The sequence below is a fragment of the Oncorhynchus masou genome, chromosome 29 (genome assembly GCF_036934945.1).
Source record: "Oncorhynchus masou masou isolate Uvic2021 chromosome 29, UVic_Omas_1.1, whole genome shotgun sequence".
In the NCBI taxonomy this organism is placed as follows: Eukaryota; Metazoa; Chordata; class Actinopteri; order Salmoniformes; family Salmonidae; genus Oncorhynchus; species Oncorhynchus masou.
The window spans coordinates 483,813-496,668 of NC_088240.1; the positions used below are offsets into that span (position 1 = coordinate 483,813).

Genomic DNA, 12,856 nt, shown 5'->3' on the forward strand with positions numbered 1-12,856 from the left:
TGTTAGAGATGTTATAGGTCTGGGACCAGGCTAGGATAGTATGGTTCTGTTAGAGATGTTATAGGTCTGGGACCAGGCTAAGATAGTATGGTTCTGTTAGAGAAGTTATAGGTCTGGGACCAGGCTATGATAGTATGGTTCTGTTATAGGTCTGGGACCAGGCTATGATAGTATGGTTCTGTTATAGGTCTGGGACCAGGCTAAGATAGTATGGTTCTGTTAGAGATGTTATAGGTCTGGGACCAGGCTATGATAGTATGGTTCTGTTATAGGTCTGGGACCAGGCTAAGATAGTATGGTTCTGTTAGAGAAGTTATAGGTCTGGGACCAGGCTATGATAGTATGGTTCTGTTATAGGTCTGGGACCAGGCTAAGATAGTATGGTTCTGTTAGAGATGTTATAGGTCTGGGACCAGGCTATGATAGTATGGTTCTGTTATAGGTCTGGGACCAGGCTATGATAGTATGGTTCTGTTAGAGAAGTTATAGGTCTGGGACCAGGCTAGGATAGTATGGTTCTGTTAGAGATTTTATAGGTCTGGGACCAGGCTAAGATAGTATGGTTCTGTTAGAGATTTTATAGGTCTGGGACCAGGCTAAGATAGTATGGTTCTGTTATAGGTCTGGGACCAGGCTAAGATAGTATGGTTCTGTTAGAGAAGTTATAGGTCTGGGACCAGGCTAAGATAGTATGGTTCTGTTAGAGATGTTATAGGTCTGGGACCAGGCTAGGATAGTATGGTTCTGTTAGAGAAGTTATAGGTCTGGGACCAGGCTAAGATAGTATGGTTCTGTTATAGGTCTGGGACCAGGCTAGGATAGTATGGTTCTGTTAGAGATGTTATAGATCTGGGACCAGGCTAGGATAGTATGGTTCTGTTAGAGATGTTATAGGTCTGGGACCAGGCTAAGATAGTATGGTTCTGTTAGAGATGTTATAGGTCTGGGACCAGGCTAAGATAGTATGGTTCTGTTAGAGATGTTGTAGGTCTGGGACGAGGCTAAGATAGTATGGTTCTGTTAGAGATGTTATAGGTCTGGGACGAGGCTAAGATAGTATGGTTCTGTTAGAGATGTTATAGGTCTGGGACGAGGCTAAGATAGTATGGTTCTGTTATAGGTCTGGGACCAGGCTAAGATAGTATGGTTCTGTTAGAGATGTTATAGGTCTGGGACCAGGCTAAGATAGTATGGTTCTGTTAGAGATGTTATAGTTCTGGGACGAGGCTAAGATAGTATGGTTCTGTTAGAGATGTTATAGATCTGGGACCAGGTCAGATCATTTGTGCAGTGCATCATCTTTGTATTCAGTCCCTTACCTGTTATCAGTAGAGTGTGAACAGAGTCCTCTTTATAAGGGGGTGACCACAGCCTCTCTGCTCTGCAGATGTACAGTCCTGTTCCATTGACCGTGAACACATAGCGGTTGGTTAGGTTGTGGTTCATGTTCTGTTCAGCTTGGTAGAACTGGACCCAGGTGTCTGATTGGTTGTTTCCGGTGTGATTCTGGTTCCTCTTGAGCACTGTGGTGTGAACGAGGGACTGGTTCAACGAGAGGTGGAATCTCAGATCGTCTCCTGTCATGTTGGGGCAGGAGATGGACACTCTGCTGTGGGGAGATACACTCTGTATGGACAGAGGTCTGTCTGTATGGGGAAACAAGGAGGGTGGGTTAAGTGACTATGACATGTTAGAGGGCAGGAACCTGTTTCTGGAGGGGGAACTGATCCTAGATCTGTACTTAGGGTTAACAGAGTGTCTGTGGAGGAGAATCTTCATACAGACACCATTGTTCCTGTTCCCAAGAAAGCTAAGGTAACTGAGCTAAACGACTACCGCCCCGTAGCACTCACTTCCGTCATCATGAAGTGCTTTGAGAGACTAGTCAAGGACCATATCACCTCCACCCTACCTGACACCCTAGACCCACTCCAATTCGCTTACCGCTCAAATAGGTCCACAGACGATGCAATCTCAACCACACTGCACACTGCCCTAACCCATCTGGACAAGAGGAATACCTATGTGAGAATGCTGTTCATCGACTACAGCTCGGCATTCAACACCATAGTACCCTCCAAGCTCGTCATCAAGCTCGAGACCCTGGGTCTCGACCCCGCCCTGTGCAACTGGGTACTGGACTTCCTGACGGGCCACCCCCAGGTGGTGAGGGTAGGTAACAACATCTCCTCCCTGCTGATCCTCAACACTGGGGCCCCACAAGGGTGCGTTCTGAGCCCTCTCCTGTACTCCCTGCTCACCCACGACTGCGTGGCCACGCACGCCTCCAACTCAATCATCAAGTTTGCGGACGACACAACAGTGGTAGGCTTGATTACCAACAACGACGAGACGGCCTACAGGGAGGAGGTGAGGGCCCTCGGAGTGTGGTGTCAGGAAAATAACCTCACACTCAACATCAACAAAACTAAGGAGATGATTGTGGAAAACAGCAGAGGGAACACCCCCCTATCTACATCGATGGAACAGTAGTGGAGAGAGTAGCAAGTTTTAAGTTCCTCGGCATACACATCACAGACAAACTGAATTGGTCCACTCACACAGACAGCATCGTGAAGAAGGCGCAGCAAGCGCCTCTTCAACCTCAGGAGGCTGAAGAAATTCGGCTTGTCACCAAAAGCACTCACAAACTTCTACAGATGCACAATCGAGAGCATCCTGGCGGGCTGTATCACCGCCTGTTACGGCAACTGCTCCGCCCTCAACCGTAAGGCTCTCCAGAGGGTAGTGAGGTCTGCACAACGCATCACCGGGGGCAAACTACCTGCCATCCAGGACACCTACACCACCCGATGTTACAGAAAGGCCATAAAGATCATCAAGGACATCAACCACCCGAGCCACTGCCTGTTCACCCCGCTATCATCCAGATGGCGAGGTCAGTACAGGTGCATCAAAGCTGGGACTGAGAGACAGCTTCTATCTCAAGGCCATCAGACTGTTAAACAGCCACCACTAACATTGAGTGGCTGCTGCCAACACACTGACACTGACTCAACTCCAGCCACTTTAATAATGGGAATTGATGGGAAATGATGTAAATATATTACTAGCCACTTTAAACAATGCTACCTTATATAATGTTACTTACCCTACATTATTCATCTCATATGCATACGTATATACTGTACTCTATATCATCGACTGCATCCTTATGTAATACATTATCACTAGCCACTTTAACTATGCCACTTTGTTTACATACTCATCTCATATGTATATACTGTACTCGAAACCATCTACTGTATTTGCCTATGCTGCTCTGTACCATCACTCATTCATATATCCTTATGTACATATTCTTTATCCCCTTACACTGTGTATAAGACAGTAGATTAGGAATTGTTAGTTAGATTACTTGTTGGTTATTACTGCATTGTCGGAACGAGAAGCACAAGCATTTCCTACACTCGCATTAACATCTGCTAACCATGTGTATGTGACAAATTAGATTTGATTTGATTCAGTGCTAGTATGTGACACAGAGATGTGAAGAACCACTGTGCAGCAGTTGTTTACATCATACCTCACTCCATCCTGTTTGCTCAGTCAGGAAGTGGTTGCCACAATAGATCTCTGAACCTTTGATTATAAAGGTAAAATGAACCCATCTGTGACTGCAACATTCAATATCAGAAAAAACATTGTGAACCCTCTTCTATCTCTATAATGTTCTAAAGAGTTTAATTCCAAAACGCTATATGTCCATTTTCAGAAATGTTGGTAAATTAGCTTCTATTGTTAAAAGAAATTATGAAATGTAACATTGTTATCAGGAAATATTCAAAAAGGATAAAATAAGCACCGCTGGTGCTGCTGGTGCTACCGGTGCTGCTGGTGCTGCCGGTGCTACCAGTGCTGCTGGTGCTGCCGGTGCTGCTGGTGCTACCGGTGCTGCTGGTGCTACCGGTGCTGCTGGTGCTACCGGTGCTGCCGGTGCTACCGGTGCTGCCGGTGCTGCCGGTGCTGCCGGTGCTACCGGTGCTGCTGGTGCTACCGGTGCTGCCGGTGCTGCCGGTGCTGCTGGTGCTGCTGGTGCTGCTGGTGCTACCGGTGCTGCTGGTGCTGCCGGTGCTGCGGTGCTACCGGTGCTGCTGGTGCTGCTGGTACTGCCGGTGCTGCTGGTGCTGCCGGTGCTACCACTCCATCAGGTCAGGGATAGTAGTGATCTCAGTAATAAAGCGGTCCTGCCACTCCATCAGGTCAGGGATAGTAGTGATCTCAGTAATACGCCGGTCCTGCCACTCCATCAGGTCAGGGATAGTAGTGATCTCAGTAATACGCCGGTCCTGCCACTCCATCAGGTCAGGGATAGTAGTGATCTCAGTAATAAGCCGGTCCTGCCACTCCATCAGGTCAGGGATAGTAGTGATCTCAGTAATACGCCGGTCCTGCCACTCCATCAGGTCAGGGATAGTAGTGATCTCAGTAATACGCGGTCCTGCCACTCCATCAGGTCAGGGATAGTAGTGATCTCAGTAATACGCCGGTCCTGCCACTCCATCAGGTCAGGGATAGTAGTGATCTCAGGAAGGAGATGCATTCTGTCTCCTAGAGATTAACGTACTTTGGTGTGAAAAGTGCAAATCAATCCCAGAACAACAGCAAAGGACCTTGTGAAGATGCTGGAGGAAACAGGTACAAAAGTATCTATATCCACAGTAAAACAAGTCCTATATCAACATAACCTGAAAAGTCCGCTCAGCAAGAAAGAATCCACTGCTCCAAAACCGCCATACAAAAGCCAGAATACGGTTTGCAACTGCACATGGGGACAAAGATCGTACTTTTTGGAGAAATGTCCTCTGGTCTGATGAAACAGAAACAGAACTGTTTGGCCATAACGACCATCGTTATATTTGGAGGAGAAAGGGGGAGGCTTGCAAGCCGAAGAACACCATCCCTTCTGTGAAGCACGGGGTGGCAGCATCATGTTGTGGGGTGCTTTGCTGCAGGAAGGACTGGTGCACTTCACAAAATAGATGGCATCATGAGGCATGAAAATGATGTGGATATATTGAAGCAACATCTCAAGACATCAGTCAGGAAGTTAAGGCTTGGTCGCAAATGGGTCTTCCAAATGAACAATGACACCAAGCATACTTCCAAAGTTGTGTCAAAATGGCTTAAGGACAACAAAGTCAAGGTATTGGAGTGGCCATCACAAAGCCCTGACCTCAATCCTATAGAACATTGGTGGGCAGAACTAAAAAAGCGTGTAGAGCAAGAAGGCCTACAAACCTGACTCAGTTACACCAGCTCTGTGAAGAGGAATGGGCCAAATGCACCTAACTTATTGTGGGAAGCTTGTGGAAGGCTACCCGAAATGTTTGACCCAAGTTAAACAATTTAAAGGCAATGCTACCAAATACTAATTGAGTGTATGTAAACTTCTGACCCACTGGGAATGTGATGAAATAAATAAAAGCTGAAATAAATAATTCTCTCTATTCTCTCTATTATTCTGACATTTCACATTCTTAAATAAAGTGGTGATCCTAACTGACCTAAAACAGGGAATGTTAACTAGGATTAAATGTCAGGAATTGTGAAAAACTGAGTTTAAATGTATTTGGCTAAGGTGTATGTAAACTTCCGACTTCAACTGTACGTACGGTCATTGTGAGGACGATGTCGTCGGTTATTGATGAAGCTGGTGACTAAAGGTACAGGGTTTGGTAGGTTACTTTCTAAATGTAATCCGTTACAGTTACTAGTTACCAGAATTGTAATCAGTAACATAACTTTTGGATTACTCAAACTCAGTAACGTAATCTGATTACATTCAGCTACTTTTAGATTAATTTCCTCTTAAGAGGCATTAGAAGAAGACAAAAACGTATGTTACCAATTGAACGACATCTATTGCAGGATAAATCATTGTTAAAGTTTACAAAGCTGGCCATATATGGATGTTAAATGGTACTTTATGGTTTGGTTATGTCGGCGTCTTCTACCCAATCGCTTTCTACTACATATAATAACATGATTAAATTATATCTTTACATTAAAAACCAAACTCGATCAGAATTCCAGTCATTCTAACTAATGTTACGCCCCTTGATCTTCAAGAACAGGACATGGAAATATGGAAGTATAGATTAGCCAAATGGATTTACCTGAGCATGACCCCAAAACTAAGGACTTATTAGCCAGCCCTACTCTGTGGTTTATGATTTTCTTGTTATTAGAGGACTGATTGGGCTCCATGATTCGAGTTGAAAAATAAATGCTGCACTCATGGAATGGCATGCTTTGGGGACTACTGAAGAGGGCAATTTACATGTGGAAAATTAATTCCATATGCTGCATTAGCTATATGCCTCGTTTATCTTTTGTTGGTGACAATTTGACATCTTCATAATATGTCGCTGTTTAAAAGGGCAAATCCATAAATAACTAAAGTTAAATTACCAGATATTCTCCTTTATCAGCCAATAAACTAGATTTAGTTTGCAGAGAGCAGAGTTGGAGAGGCTCTACCTCTTTAAGGAGTGGGAATATTTTCAGACTGAGAAATATGGGTGATCAATATTTAGGTCCTATTTCTAAGCAATGTAGTAAACTATAGTCTAATCATAGGCCTATTTAGGAAGTACATTTCCTTGGAGCGATAACTGCCCCGTGCTTCTCTGCCCATTTATACATAGGCTATAGCCTGTTCTATTTAATAGAGACCACACGCTCACCTGATCTCACAGGCTACTGAACTGAAATCAGCAGGAATGAGGACAGCAAAACGCACTACGTTTAGTCCTATAGGAAATACCTTTTTACGAGGCGATTTGCAGGCAGTGACAAATAAATGGGACATCAATATTTATTAATTACCCCCCATCCCCCATCCCCCATATTTTATCAAACGAGGCAACGGTGTGCTTTAGGACCATGTGGACACCTCCGATTGGTCGGTAGGCTGTTCGGAGTGTTTATCCGACTGGAAAATTTAAAAATAATGTATGTCCCTCCCACTTCTAAAACCAAAGTAGCACCCCTTGGCGCAACGCTCGCTCACCATAGTAGTCTGACCTCTGTGCGTTGTGCCTATTCCTTTTAATTAGGACATTGTTTGATTGCACATCGACTCACGTTGGTTGACGTTGGTTGAGCGCCCTCCGCTTCTTTCTATTATAAATATTTATTTACAGACACTGTAGTAAACTACGGTCCAATCATATTCAAGTTAACTGCCACGTGATCCTCCACCCATATAGGCAGTCTACACTATTTCAATGAGAACACACACACTAGGCGCACTTGAACTCTCACTCTCAACTAGGAGAGGTAGGCTACTGAAGTTGAAGCAGTGAATTCTGGGAATCATGCAAAAAATATATATGTGCTTTTAATACAATATTTAGGCTAACGCATACAAAGCAGAAAGAAGAGAGTTTTCAAATAATCTCTTGGAATAACAAAAATATTTTTTATCCTGAAGTAGTCTGTCTTACCGACAGCTCCCGCCCACAGCATGAAAAATGCAGACCGCTCCCCAATGAGCTCTGTCGGGATCGGCCAGAGGCATCCTGAGGGAACGCAGCACTCTGGTGCAGTCAGTACACAACACTATGCTCATCATGTCTGAGCAGGATCAGATGGTGACAGGGCTCCCAGCAGGGTCAGACAGCCAGGGAAGACCAGTCTGTGATGGTGCTGAGGTCAGTCAGTACACAACACTATGCTCATCATGTCTGAGCAGGATCAGATGGTGACAGGGCTCCCAGCAGGGTCAGACAGCCAGGGAAGACCAGTCTGTGATGGTGCTGAGGTCAGTCAGTACACAACACTATGCTCATCATGTCTGAGCAGGATCAGATGGTGACAGGGCTCCCAGCAGGGTCAGACAGCCAGGGAAGACCAGTCTACGGCGCTCAGGGGATTCTGCAGTATATTAACACTACCAGTGAATGACCCAAAGTTCCTTCTTGAATTAATGGGTAGACCTACAGGACAGCAGATACCGTCTGGGATCTGGGAATAATGGTCATTTCAATTATTCAACCATTGATTCTATTCTTGGATAATATAATGTATTTATGTACACCAAGGTCATTCTTTGTCATGCGTCATTTTAGGAGGATCAGATGATGACCGGGGTGGTCTCAGCAGGGTCAGGCGGAGGGAGACCGGTCTGTGATGGTGCTGAGGGCAGTCAGGGGGAGACCAGTCTGTGATGGTGCTGAGGTCAGGCAGGGGAGACCAGTCTGTGATGGTGCTGAGGGCAGACAGGGGGAGACCAGTCTGTGATGGTGCTGAGGGCAGGCAGGGGAGACCAGTCTGTGATGGTGCTGAGGTCAGGCAGTCAGGGGGAGACCAGTCTGTGATGGTGCTGAGGGCAGGCAGGGGGAGACCAGTCTGTGATGGTGCTGAGGGCAGTCAGTCAGGGGGAGACCAGTCTGTGATGGTGCTGAGGTCAGGCAGTCAGGGGGAGACCAGTCTGTGATGGTGCTGAGGTCAGGCAGTCAGGGGGAGACCAGTCTGTGATGGTGCTGAGGGCAGTCAGGGGGAGACCAGTCTGTGATGGTGCTGAGGGCAGGCAGGGGGAGACCAGTCTGTGATGGTGCTGAGGGCAGACAGGGGGAGACCAGTCTGTGATGGTGCTGAGGGCAGGCAGGGGAGACCAGTCTGTGATGGTGCTGAGGGCAGGCAGGGGGAGACCAGTCTGTGATGGTGCTGAGGGCAGTCAGGGGGAGACCAGTCTGTGATGGTGCTGAGGGCAGGCAGGGGGAGACCAGTCTGTGATGGTGCTGAGGACAGACAGTCAGGGGGAGACCAGTCTGTGATGGTGCTAAGGTCAGGCAGTCAGGGGAGACCAGTCTGTGATGGTGCTGAGGGCAGTCAGGGGAGACCAGTCTGTGATGGTGCTGAGGTCAGGCAGTCAGGGGAGACCAGTCTGTGATGGTGCTGAGGGCAGGCAGTCAGGGGAGACCAGTCTGTGATGGTGCTGAGGGCAGTCAGTCAGGGAGAGACCAGTCTGTGATGGTGCTGAGGGCAGTCAGGTGGAGACCAGTCTGTGATGGTGCTGAGGTCAGTCAGGGGAGACCAGTCTGTGATGGTGCTGACGTCAGGCAGTCAGGGGGAGACCAGTCTGTGATGGTGCTGAGGGCAGTCAGGGGGAGACCAGTCTGTGATGGTGCTGAGGGCAGGCAGGGAGACCAGTCTGTGATGGTGCTGAGGACAGACAGTCAGGGGGAGACCAGTCTGTGATGGTGCTAAGGGCAGGCAGGGGGAGACCAGTCTGTGATGGTGCTGAGGACAGACAGTCAGGGGGAGACCAGTCTGTGATGGTGCTGAGGGCAGGCAGGGGGAGACCAGTCTGTGATGGTGCTGAGGGCTGAGGGCAGTCGGGGAGACCAGTCTGTGATGGTGCTGAGGGCAGTCAGGGGGAGACCAGTCTGTGATGGTGCTGAGGTCAGGCAGTCAGGGGGAGACCAGTCTGTGATGGTGCTGAGGTCAGGCAGTCAGGGGGGAGACCAGTCTGTGATGGTGCTGAGGGCAGTCAGGGGGAGACCAGTCTGTGATGGTGCTGAGGTCAGGCAGTCAGGGGGAGACCAGTCTGTGATGGTGCTGAGGGCAGACAGGGGGGGACCAGTCTGTGATGGTGCTGAGGTCAGGCAGTCAGGGGGAGACCAGTCTGTGATGGTGCTGAGGTCAGGCAGTCAGGGGGAGACCAGTCTGTGATGGTGCTGAGGGCAGTCAGGGGGAGACCAGTCTGTGATGGTGCTGAGGGCAGTCAGGGGGAGACCAGTCTGTGATGGTGCTGAGGGCAGACAGGGGGAGACCAGTCTGTGATGGTGCTGAGGTCAGGCAGTCAGGGGGAGACCAGTCTGTGATGGTGCTGAGGGCAGTCAGGGGAGACCAGTCTGTGATGGTGCTGAGGTCAGTCAGGGGGAGACCAGTCTGTGATGGTGCTGAGGTCAGGCAGTCAGGGGGAGACCAGTCTGTGATGGTGCTGAGGTCAGACAGGGGGAGACCAGTCTGTGATGGTGCTGAGGGCAGGCAGGGGGAGACCAGTCTGTGATGGTGCTGAGGTCAGGCAGTCAGGGGGAGACCAGTCTGTGATGGTGCTGAGGGCAGTCAGGGGGAGACCAGTCTGTGATGGTGCTGAGGGCAGTCAGGGGGAGACCAGTCTGTGATGGTGCTGAGGGCAGACAGGGGAGACCAGTCTGTGATGGTGCTGAGGTCAGGCAGTCAGGGGGAGACCAGTCTGTGATGGTGCTGAGGTCAGGCAGACAGGGGGAGACCAGTCTGTGATGGTGCTGAGGGCAGGCAGACAGGGGGAGACCAGTCTGTGATGGTGCTGAGGTCAGACAGTCAGGGGGAGACCAGTCTGTGATGGTGCTGAGGTCAGGCAGACAGGGGGAGACCAGTCTGTGATGGTGCTGAGGTCAGGCAGACAGGGGGAGACCAGTCTGTGATGGTGCTGAGGGCAGGCAGGGGGAGACCAGTCTGTGATGGTGCTGACGGCAGGCAGGGGGAGACCAGTCTGTGATGGTGCTGAGGGCAGGCAGGGGGAGACCAGTCTGTGATGGTGCTGAGGTCAGGCAGGCAGGGGGAGACCAGTCTGTGATGGTGCTGAGGGCAGGCAGTCAGGGGAGACCAGTCTGTGATGGTGCTGAGGGCAGACAGGGGGAGACCAGTCTGTGATGGTGCTGAGGGCAGTCAGGGGGAGACCGGTCTGTGATGGTGCTGAGGGCAGTCAGGGGGAGACCAGTCTGTGATGGTGCTGAGGGCAGACAGGGGGAGACCAGTCTGTGATGGTGCTGAGGTCAGGCAGTCAGGGGGAGACCAGTCTGTGATGGTGCTGAGGTCAGTCAGGGGGAGACCAGTCTGTGATGGTGCTGAGGGCAGGCAGTCAGGGGGAGACCAGTCTGTGACGGTGCTGAGGGCAGGCAGGGGGAGACCAGTCTGTGATGGTGCTGAGGTCAGGCAGTCAGGGGGAGACCAGTCTGTGATGGTGCTGAGGGCAGACAGGGGGAGACCAGTCTGTGATGGTGCTGAGGGCAGTCAGGGGGAGACCAGTCTGTGATGGTGCTGAGGTCAGTCAGGGGGAGACCAGTCTGTGATGGTGCTGAGGTCAGGCAGTCAGGGGGAGACCAGTCTGTGATGGTGCTGAGGGCAGACAGGGGGAGACCAGTCTGTGATGGTGCTGAGGGCAGTCAGGGGGAGACCAGTCTGTGATGGTGCTGAGGGCAGGCAGGGGGAGACCAGTCTGTGATGGTGCTGAGGTCAGGCAGTCAGGGGGAGACCAGTCTGTGATGGTGCTGAGGTCAGGCAGACAGGGGGAGACCAGTCTGTGATGGTGCTGAGGGCAGGCAGACAGGGGGAGACCAGTCTGTGATGGTGCTGAGGGCAGTCAGGGGGAGACCAGTCTGTGATGGTGCTGAGGGCAGGCAGGGGGAGACCAGTCTGTGATGGTGCTGAGGGCAGGCAGGGGGAGACCAGTCTGTGATGGTGCTGAGGTCAGGCAGGCAGGGGGAGACCAGTCTGTGATGGTGCTGAGGGCAGGCAGTCAGGGGGAGACCAGTCTGTGATGGTGCTGAGGGCAGACAGGGGGAGACCAGTCTGTGATGGTGCTGAGGGCAGTCAGGGGGAGACCGGTCTGTGATGGTGCTGAGGGCAGTCAGGGGGAGACCAGTCTGTGATGGTGCTGAGGGCAGACAGGGGGAGACCAGTCTGTGATGGTGGAGGTCAGGCAGTCAGGGGAGACCAGTCTGTGATGGTGCTGAGGTCAGTCAGGGGGAGACCAGTCTGTGATGGTGCTGAGGGCAGGCAGTCAGGGGGAGACCAGTCTGTGATGGTGCTGAGGGCAGGCAGGGGGAGACCAGTCTGTGATGGTGCTGAGGTCAGGCAGTCAGGGGGAGACCAGTCTGTGATGGTGCTGAGGGCAGACAGGGGGAGACCAGTCTGTGATGGTGCTGAGGGCAGTCAGGGGGAGACCAGTCTGTGATGGTGCTGAGGGCAGGCAGGGGGAGACCAGTCTGTGATGGTGCTGAGGTCAGGCAGTCAGGGGGAGACCAGTCTGTGATGGTGCTGAGGTCAGACAGGGGGAGACCAGTCTGTGATGGTGCTGAGGGCAGGCAGGGGGAGACCAGTCTGTGATGGTGCTGAGGTCAGGCAGTCAGGGGGAGACCAGTCTGTGATGGTGCTGAGGGCAGTCAGGGGGAGACCAATCTGTGATGGTGCTGAGGGCAGTCAGGGGGAGACCAGTCTGTGATGGTGCTGAGGGCAGTCAGGGGGAGACCAGTCTGTGATGGTGCTGAGGGCAGGCAGACAGGGGGAGACCAGTCTGTGATGGTGCTGAGGGCAGGCAGTCAGGGGGAGACCAGTCTGTGATGGTGCTGAGGGCAGTCAGGGGGAGACCAGTCTGTGATGGTGCTGAGGACAGGCAGTCAGGGGGACACCAGTCTGTGATGCTGCTGAGTGCCGGCAGTCAGAGGGAGACCAGTCTGTGATGGTGCTGAGGTCAGGCAGTCAGGGGGAGACCGGTCTGTGATGGTGCTGAGGTCAGGCAGTCAGGGGGAGACCAGTCTGTGATGGTGCTGAGGGCAGGCAGTCAGGGGGAGACCAGTCTGTGATGGTGCTGAGGTCAGTCAGGGGGAGACCAGTCTGTGATGGTGCTGAGGGCAGGCAGTCAGGGGGAGACCAGTCTGTGATGGTGCTGAGGGCAGACAGGGGGAGACCAGTCTGTGATGGTGCTGAGGTCAGGCAGTCAGGGGAGACCAGTCTGTGATGGTGCTGAGGTCAGGCAGACAGGGGAGACCAGTCTGTGATGGTGCTGAGGGCAGGCAGACAGGGGAGACCAGTCTGTGATGGTGCTGAGGTCAGACAGTCA

At 51.2% G+C, this 12,856-nt stretch overlaps 1 protein-coding gene across 1 annotated transcript in view; it reads right to left on the reverse strand.

Annotated features, from left to right (window-relative positions):
* Positions 1-12,856, reverse strand: part of LOC135521340 (T-cell-specific surface glycoprotein CD28-like) — a 66,442-nt gene that overhangs the window by 37,626 nt on the left and 15,960 nt on the right. The window contains exon 2 of the mRNA XM_064947257.1: positions 1,320-1,646. Within this exon, the coding sequence (XP_064803329.1) occupies positions 1,320-1,646 (327 nt within the window). The remainder of the gene's footprint in view (positions 1-1,319; positions 1,647-12,856) is intronic.